Consider the following 9,184-nt stretch of genomic DNA (forward strand, 5'->3'; position numbering starts at 1 on the left):
AGTGGTCATTTAAAAACGTCAAAAAAAAGCAAAAAAATTGACGTTTTTATATTTTCAATAATCATGTTGTTTATGTGATCAAAGAACTTTTAACAACAACAAACCTACCAATTTTAGATTAGTTCGGAATCGGAGGTCCAATTGTAAAATTTCATCGCGCTAACCAAAACGAGGCCTTTCGGCCTCACATTAACTGTTTAGTTGGGCCACAACTCTCTATTCGAAACATTTCGGGGTTATAAACTTATAATTATAAATCGGCCTAGGGTTTTAATATCATCTGCTGCCGTCTACCGAACATCGCCACTGCAAATGCAATAGGTAAAGAAGGTAGAGTCGCCGTCGCCGTACTTAGTACCGGAGTAATCCCGCAATCTCTACAGGTTTATTTTCCGTAAGTTTCTATCAGCTCCTCGTATATGTGATCATACATATTGTTTATGTATTATCAGCTCTTCGTATATGTGATGGCAACATTAACTGAAATTGTGCTTAACAGAAGCTAGAAGATGGCGTATGCAGCGATGAAACCAACAAAGCCAGGGCTAGAAGAGCCTCAAGAACAGATTCACAAGATTAGGATTACCCTTTCCTCCAAGAATGTTAAGAATCTTGAAAAAGGTCCGTGTTCTTTCAACCTCAGTTATTTCAGCAGATCCTTTAACTTATCTGTTCATTATTGTGTAAGTAGTTATGGTGTGTAGGGGAATTTGTGTTCTTCATTGGTTGTTACTAACAAAATGACTAAACTACCATGATCTAATAATCATCTGATGTCTATATTAGTGATTGTTCAGAAGAGTCTTGACTAACTTTTTTGAATTGGGGATTTGTGACAGTGTGTGCTGATTTGGTTCGTGGTGCAAAGGACAAGAAGTTGAGAGTTAAGGGACCAGTTAGAATGCCCACCAAGGTTCTTAATATCACAACCAGGAAATCTCCTTGTGGTGAAGGTAATTCGACTTTTCATTTTGCTTGTGTTTTACTACAAATTCATTTTTATTTCTAATGAAAGAACAACATTTAATTTTTGTATTTGATGTTTGTAATAATGTAGGAACAAACACATGGGACAGATTTGAGCTTCGTGTTCACAAGCGGGTGATTGATCTTTTCAGTTCACCAGATGTTGTGAAGCAAATCACCTCCATCACCATTGAACCTGGTGTTGAGGTTGAGGTCACCATTGCTGATTCTTAGATTTCCAACTGTTGTTTGCCCCCATACATTTACTATGTTCTATCTTGGGTAAGATTTCATATAGGTTAAATACATTTTGTATTTTTGCAAGTGTTTCAAGTGAAGAAATTGAGAGTCGTGTTTATTTTTAAACTATTGTATTATCATCAACTTAGTGCATTTCAAAGTTCATGCCTAGTTTAGTATTTTCGATCGGTGTGTAGTAACTTCATGTGAGATTTTAATTTCGATTCCTAAAACCATTTTGAATATGTAGAAGGAAAACACAAAATGGGTGATCTCATGTAACAAATTGATCACTTTTCTTGACATTTTAGCATAATTATAATTTCCCCTAACCACAATAACCTTGAAAAAAAAGATTCATACTTTGAAATTATATTGCGTAATTATTCATATGTTAACAAATTATGACTTGCAAAAATTAAAATGAGAATCACGCTTTAGTCTTTTTGTCACTTGTTGCTAAGTAATACTAATTTTGCAATTATTGAAATTTTGAATTAACCCACTACAAAGTAGGGATGAGGATTTGGATTGAATTGGAACGAATGTTAACATGCAATGTGGAGGCTGCAAGCCGACGAAACATTTGCTATCCAGTTGTTTATGAGTTATTTGAGTATTCACAAGTTTAGGTGAATTATTTGAGCTGTGTTAAATGTATTAAACGAGTTTATTATAAAGAAAACACAATTTACTTAAAATGAGATGATGGTACTCCGTCTTCAAGTAATTGTAGCTCAATTTCTCTGTCACCAAATAAGGTGAACTTATTTTCTAAAATGAAATATAAATAGTAAACATGTTTGGAAAAAATAATGACAGTTAAAAGAATTTTAAAGATTAACATTATGTAGAGAAGCTGAAAACATTTCAGCTTTATACCCGTTTTCGGGGGAGTATAACTCAATGAATATGTAACCAAATAATGTGAACTTCTAGCTAAAATGAAGTACAAACCATAAACTACATGTTGGAAAAATACCATGTCATTGGGACTTCAAACATATGGGTTATGATGGTTTAAAGAATTTTACAGATTTAATATTATGTAGAAAAGCTGAAAACATTTCAATTTTGATACTCCGTCTTCTAACTCAATGAATATCAAATAAGGTGAACTTATAGTCTAAAATGAAATATAAATAGTAAATTACATGTTAAAAAATTATCATGTCATTCCGACTTCAAACAAATAAGTAATGAAAAGTTAAGGAATTTCATAGAATTTATTGTCCAAAACTGGTTTGTATCCGAAGCCGGTGGAACCAAACCGGTAAAAAAAACATAACCAAAAGTATGGTTAACAAGAACTGATAACCAACCTGATGAATGCAAACCGGTAGATATGATCACCCCCTAAAACTAACTGGTCATTCTTGTTTAAAAAAATGTTAAAATGGTTAAATATAAATGTGGCTTCTGTGGTCGTTCTTGTGATTATCCTTTAGTTAATTTAACCATATTTTTATTCCATAATATTACAAACTTGGATATATTGATTCTTTAAAATTTGAAGTTCATTTTTTGTGTGTGTGTGTGTGTGTGTGTGTGAAATTGACTTATAGTTAGTATTTGATATATATTGCAATTTATACAAAACAAATTAGTTATTAAGGTAGAATCTCTCGATCCTAATCTAACTACACGATCACGATTTTACAGACTAAAAAAAATATCCCAAGTAAAATCTAGATCCTGAGAACCTTTTATTTCCAAAAAGACTTAAAGTCTAATCTTCCTAATTTATTGAAAAGATAGATTTATCTTTTTTATACCATTAAACTCAAACAAAAATACAAACATTACAAAATCTGAAATACAAAAGTTATAAATATTCATTTTCTGCAGAGAACATTCCAAAAAAAACAAGTTTCCAATCTTGATATGGATTTTATTCTTCAAAATTGAAATAATTGTCAAAACATAATGAGTACTTATTAAAAGTTATGACTTATTAAATAAATAAAACTAATAGACGAAAATTTTAGGTTTAGTGGACAAACGGTATATAGGAATGGTGCTCCTCAGATAGTTTAGAATTCTCGAAAAAGTCAAAAAATTGTAGATTGAAGTTATGATTTGGTCAATTATCCTCAACTCAATAAACTCCATAAATGTGTAAAATACTCAAAACTAACTTCAAAAGCAAACCTTATTTTCTACTAATACCACATAATTACGTAGAATCACAATATCTACCAAAAATCACAAACAAAAATTCCAAGATAATGTAAAAGTACCCTATAAACATAATATTCGTCAACAAAAAGATGAAACTTGGCTTCATAAACAACCTTACAACACCCATATAAGAAAGATCCCACACCAACAACCAAACACACAAACAAAAGAAGTTAAATTTTTTAGCCCTTTGTATGCTTAAAGTGTGGGAGATAGTCAACGTATTTACACCAAGAAATACCACCCCCCACACATTTCAAAGGACAAAGTTACTCAAATCCTCTTTTAAACTCCCAAAACCATTCATACTCATAGATACACACTTAACTCTATCAAACTATCCAAAAAAAAAAAAGTCAATAATCTCAACACGAATCCAAGATTTCAAGATCCACCACCCGCAAATTTCTGTGCACCCATGAGACTTTTAGTCAACCAAATCGCTGTTTCCCTTGAAGAAACCGTTTCTTCCCCGAACGGTTTCAAAACAGCAGCAAGCTCTTCAAGTTTCTCTTGTTTTAGCAACCTTGCACATAACTCCAGCAAAGACTCTAACGCATCAGCTCTTTGTTGAGTCGGGTTCAGCCATTCAGACGATGGTTCTGGTTCAGCCACGGGTGCACCCTTCTCAGCCTCCTGGTCCACAACCGGCTTAACCGGTTCAGACTCAACGGCTCTCGGTTGCGGTTGCGGTTGCAGTTGCTCCTCCGTATCCACTTCACAAATAATCACCCGATTCGATACATTCTCTTCATCACCCAATTCACCTGTGTTCGATGTAGTAGTCTCCTCCACAAGATTATCTTTTTTCTCATTTCCCAAATTACCCTCGTCATGTTTTTCGAGAATTTGAGGACTCGTTTCCTCTTGTTCTCCATTAGAAAGAAGATCCAAAGAACTCGATTTCATGCTAACTTTTTCCGGTCCATCCCCGTTGCAAACCGTTGTAGTCTCGCAACTCGTGTCCCCACTAAAATAACTCGTGGGGTCCACTCTTTTGGTCTCGAGATTTGTTTCTTCCATGAATATCGGGTTGTTATGTAAACTTCTAACCGGGATTTCAGCGTTTTCGTTTGTGACTTGTACTTTCTGCTTAAGGACTTGTACATCACGTTCCTTTTCTTTTGTGTCGTTTTGTTTCATGGGTGAATGTTTTTTTGGAGTTTTGTTGTCTTTTGGGCTATTTGGAGGCTTCACGGGTAGAAATACAGAAGACGGGTTGTGACACTTTAGGAGGTAATGTTGTAAGTGTGGGTGCCTTAGCAGTTCTGCCGCCTATTGTTTTTTGAGGAATACTATGATTAGATAAAATAATAATAAAAATATTTAATAAAAATATTTATCGACTTACTGTTGGTCTATGTTCCGGACTTTTCCTTAACATGGTTTTTATGATCTGTTTCCTGGAACATTAACAAAAAAAAATATCGTTTTTATATTTAACGATTAAGATAAATTATTAGAAATTCTTTTGGGCTTAAAAAATATACTTACAATGTTGAAGAATATACGATGGGGAGAGGAGAAATCGTGGATCTGTTTATCTTGTTGATAAGTCCCGACATATCCTGCAAGATTGTTCGACTTTGACCATTATTTTTTTGTAATATCATAGTGGGCAAATTGGTCATTTTACTTTGGAAACTTCCGATAAAAAAAATGTAGCAACTTCCATGGGACAGAATCCAGGAGTCGTTTTTAAATTTCTAGATCTTAAAACTACAATAACTAAAGTCGTAAAGAAAAAAGGGAAAACTAAATCTCAATAATGTAATAACATAAATAGCTTAAAATAGAACTTACGGGAGCTCGAAATGGTTGTTGATGTGCACAAATTTCAAACATGCAACAACCTAAGGATAAATAAGAATAAAAAACAATAAAGTATAATGCATAACAAAATGGGACCTTACAAAATTAAAATAACGTGACAAATGTGTTGTTACCAAGTGACCAAATATCAGATTTATAGCCATAAGGAATGTCTGCAAGGAGTTCTGGACACATGTAGTTGGGTGTGCCCACAACCTATACATTCAATAGCCATAAAAGAAATATTATAATTTAAAAAATAAAAGATTAATCTCCATTCATGAAAAGTATTAGTATATTATAATAAGTAGATTACCGATGAAGCAAGGTCTTCTAAATTGAGAAGTTTTGCAAGTCCAAAGTCACCTGTTCATGCCCAAAGTCATTAGAAATACCGAATAAAAAAAATTTGAATTTGAATTTAATTTTAAAATATAACTGATTTTTTACCAAGACGGATATCGTTCTCCTTTGTGAGGAATATGTTGGAACACTGAAATTAGACAAAAAAAAAAATTGTAAATTTTAGTTTTGTGTAGAGAAATAATGTTTAAAGGTATTTGAAGAAATGATAACACACTTGAGGAAATGGAAGGAAAAAATAAATGAGGGCAAACTTGTGAAAAGTTTGGAATTCATGGGTAAAGTAGAATATTAATTGAATAAAAAGAGGAGCTTACCTTCAAATCCCTATGAAGGACACGATTAGTATGCAAGTAATCCAATGCCAATAATAGTTGTGTTAGCCATTTGCAGAGTTTCTATGAACAAAAATAAAACAATATATAATCGAAGATTATAAATATTTTACAATGAAAGAAACAAGAAATGAAGTTAAAGTTTTATTTATTCACCTCCTCTGGGAAATATGCTCCTCTAGCCTTCCGTACAAGCTCGGCTCTAAAATCAACCAAAAAGTTAGTATCATTCAATTTCAACCAAAGGTGTAATGAAGTTACTTACATTACATGTTAAAATTACTTATGTTTCAATTATAATCATTAAAATTTTAAAATCCAATTATTCATACTGATTTGGGTTTAAAACTTTAAATGATTCCCTTTATTTGTTTTCAATTGCTTTAATTTCAACTAAAAGTCTAATGAAGTTACTTACATGTCTCCTCCTTCACAATAAGCAGTCACTATGCATATGCCCGCCTACAAAACAAAAGTAACATACATATTTATATTATTCATTTGAACAAATGACCAAAAAGAGAAAGAATATGTAAAAAAAAATCTAAAAGGGTAGGATAGTCATTTCAAGTCACACGGATCGGGAGGAAAGTCTTGGTGTAGAATCTTTCTCCTTGTATATTTCAAAATGGTTGTTCTTATATATGGGAATTTAAATAAATAAAGAAGTCCATATTACCTTATCCACCCAAGCATCCTTGTACTCCACAACATATGGATGATTAAGTCGTGATATCAAATCCATCTACAATAAAATTCATATAAAGAAAACGATGGATCTTGAATTTATATAGAATGACAACAATAAAATTAGTAAACTATCAATTCATTTGCTATCTTTCAGAAAATTATGATTTTAAATTAGTCACAATGACATCCATGTCGAAGTCATCCCATTAAAAAAACTATTTATGACTTATCACAGATTGTTGACATTTAATATTTTGTTACAAAATTCATGTATCCTCGTGTTCTTCTTCCCAGAAATAGCGCCATTTTTTTTAAGTATTATGGTCTCATGAGTTACTTTCAAATTTTAAGATACTAAATTGGCAAGGATTTAAGGATTTTCTAATGGGTTCACACAAATTTATATTCAAGATTCAAATGCAAATCTAATTATGAAAAAAGGTAGTAATTAATTAATTAGAACTCTGAAAGAAATACCTCTTGATGCGCTGTCTTCTTAAACTTCTCTGTTTGCTTATTCAACCTAATCTTCTTCATGACATACCTGTTTACAAAAAGGAATATCGATTATCAAGAACTGCATATTCATGGTGTATAATTTAATTTGCATTTGAAACCCTAAACCCTAGAAATTGCAAGAAATATGAAATAACAAAAGAACAAGACATAAATGATAATTCTTCTTTTGTAGTGGGAATAAATATTTGGGGAAAACACGTACTTCTTTTTTTCAATCTTATGGAGAACAAGAAAAGCAGCTCCAAAAGCGCCTCTACCAATCTGTTCAATAACCTCATAATCATCCATCTTCGACTTGCCATCGCCATTTTCTGCTTCCATTTGGGACATGTTCTTCGAAGCCTAGAAAACTGTGCTAAAAAAGAAGACTGAATTTACAAAACTAAAACGTCAAATAAGCGGATAAATTAGCTAAAACATGAGGAAAACGAAGTGGGTTTTACCTTAAATTAGCAGGAAACACCACAAACTTGTCTGATTTACTCAAAAACGAAAGGAATTTATCTCTTGAAATTTGTGGGTTTTCTTAGAAACTTAAAGGATGCGACTCAAAACTTTCAAGAAAACCTAGAAATGAGAAGTTCATATAAAAAGCTATGAAATTTTCAAACAATGATGATATCAAGCTTCAAGAATGTGGGTAAGAAATAGAAAGATGATGTGTGTGGGGCAGAAACACTCGATTAAAGTTGAAGCTTAGAGTTGTTTATATCTCGAAATAGGTGGAAAAATAAGACACAGGTAAAGTAGCTCCAACACCATATAGTCTCCATCTACAGATAAACACGCAGAGAGATGAGGATATAGAAACTCAAGTAAAGGGACATAACATTCGTAAAATAATGATTAAACATTAAACAACAGGGTGTGTGTTTTTCTTCGTTAGTTTCATATTTTGGATCAAAGAAAGGGGTAGTTGGTGACCAAACAAGCGAGAGAGAGAGAGAGAGAGAGAGAGAGAAAGAAGAAAGAAATATATAACTAAAAAGTAAATGAAAAATGTAGACTTTGCTTGCAATTACAGATTGAATCGGGGGAGGGGGTAGTGGAGAGCATTCATATACCAAGGGAATTTCTTTTGAGCAGTGGCCTACGGTTATGATGTCAACATCTTCACCTGAAAAATGCCTACAATTTAAATACCCTACAAATCCCAATACAATTTAAATACACCACCAACAAACACCAATACATGTATTTTTTTTAATCAATATAATTTCTTAAAAATGATTAATAGACATAATAATTAATTAAAATAGAAATACTTTCATTACTTAAGCTAAAAATTACATAAAAAAAACCTAGAAAATAATCAACATTAACAAAATAACCTACATAAAAAAAACATACATTTAAAGTAAAACGAAACAATCTAGGGGAAATATTGTTTCATTATTTTGTCATTCTTCTTTAAAACTAGCTCAATGGTTAGTCCCAAAAAATATCGATTTTTTCCATCAAAAACTTCATATCGTCAATTTCTTGTCTTTTCGTGCGCTCCTTTTTCTTCAGTTTTTTTTCTTTGTCGAATGTCAAACATTCAGCAAAATTTAGATTGTACTGATCAAATGTTGCCATCATTTTTCGTATTTCGTATGTATCCATGTTGAAATCCGATGCATTGTGAAACATCCCAAAAATTCATGGCCAAAAATTTCATTTTTAAATTATTGAATAAACCATAGTTACTAAAAATCATTTATCAAAACAGAAACCATAATATCTCAAAACATCAAAATCAGTATATCGTTATCAAAACATATGTTAAATGTATATCAGAACATTATTATCAGAGAATTATATCAAAACATCATAGTAAACATCTCAGGCTAAATCATCATGGTGTGCGCAATGCAGTCATCCCGAGCTCTTTCCTCCGCTACTAGAGTTACCTAAAACCAAAACTAAAAACTGTAACCACGAAGCTTAGTGAGTCTCCCCAAACTACCACATAGCATACACATAATCACATAAACTAGGCCCCCGCCCGGCATCAGACAATGCCCGGCATCAGGCCCCACCTGGCATCAGGCCCCGCCTGGCATCGAGTCCCGCTCGGTATACAGATCTGTTTATCC

The 9,184-nt window shown here is 32.6% G+C and overlaps 2 protein-coding genes across 5 annotated transcripts; one reads left to right on the top strand and one right to left on the bottom strand.

The window, feature by feature from the left end:
- The first annotated feature begins 245 nt into the window (after positions 1–245).
- LOC145112065 (small ribosomal subunit protein uS10y) lies at positions 246–1,332 on the top strand. 2 transcript variants are annotated; one of them, XM_079048278.1, is made up of 4 exons: positions 246–394; positions 500–621; positions 840–953; positions 1,058–1,332. In XM_079048278.1, the coding sequence occupies exons 2-4, from the start codon at positions 510–512 to the stop codon at positions 1,198–1,200; spliced, it is 369 nt and encodes a 122-aa protein (XP_078904404.1). In that variant the 5' UTR covers positions 246–394; positions 500–509; the 3' UTR covers positions 1,201–1,332. The 2 variants fall into 2 exon arrangements, with proteins under 2 accessions (XP_078904404.1, XP_078904406.1); XM_079048280.1 differs by having other exon boundaries at positions 254–383.
- A 2,129-nt stretch (positions 1,333–3,461) lies between these two features.
- NEK5 (Serine/Threonine kinase catalytic domain protein) lies at positions 3,462–8,144 on the bottom strand. Of its 3 annotated transcripts, none has more exons than XM_079048275.1 (14): positions 7,550–8,144; positions 7,309–7,456; positions 7,065–7,131; positions 6,577–6,642; positions 6,316–6,359; positions 6,054–6,099; positions 5,880–5,960; positions 5,650–5,692; positions 5,516–5,565; positions 5,334–5,415; positions 5,191–5,240; positions 4,882–4,955; positions 4,739–4,790; positions 3,462–4,662 (listed from the first exon to the last, which is right to left on the bottom strand). In XM_079048275.1, the coding sequence occupies exons 2-14, from the start codon at positions 7,434–7,436 to the stop codon at positions 3,772–3,774; spliced, it is 1,674 nt and encodes a 557-aa protein (XP_078904401.1). In that variant the 5' UTR covers positions 7,437–7,456; positions 7,550–8,144; the 3' UTR covers positions 3,462–3,771. The 3 variants fall into 3 exon arrangements, with proteins under 3 accessions (XP_078904401.1, XP_078904403.1, XP_078904402.1); XM_079048277.1 differs by having other exon boundaries at positions 7,309–7,461; XM_079048276.1 differs by having other exon boundaries at positions 7,309–7,474.
- Positions 8,145–9,184: the final 1,040 nt, after the last annotated feature.

Source organism: Lactuca virosa, chromosome 5 (genome assembly GCF_052849685.1).
Source record: "Lactuca virosa cultivar CGN04683 chromosome 5, Lactuca_virosa_CGN04683_v6, whole genome shotgun sequence".
In the NCBI taxonomy this organism is placed as follows: Eukaryota; Viridiplantae; Streptophyta; class Magnoliopsida; order Asterales; family Asteraceae; genus Lactuca; species Lactuca virosa.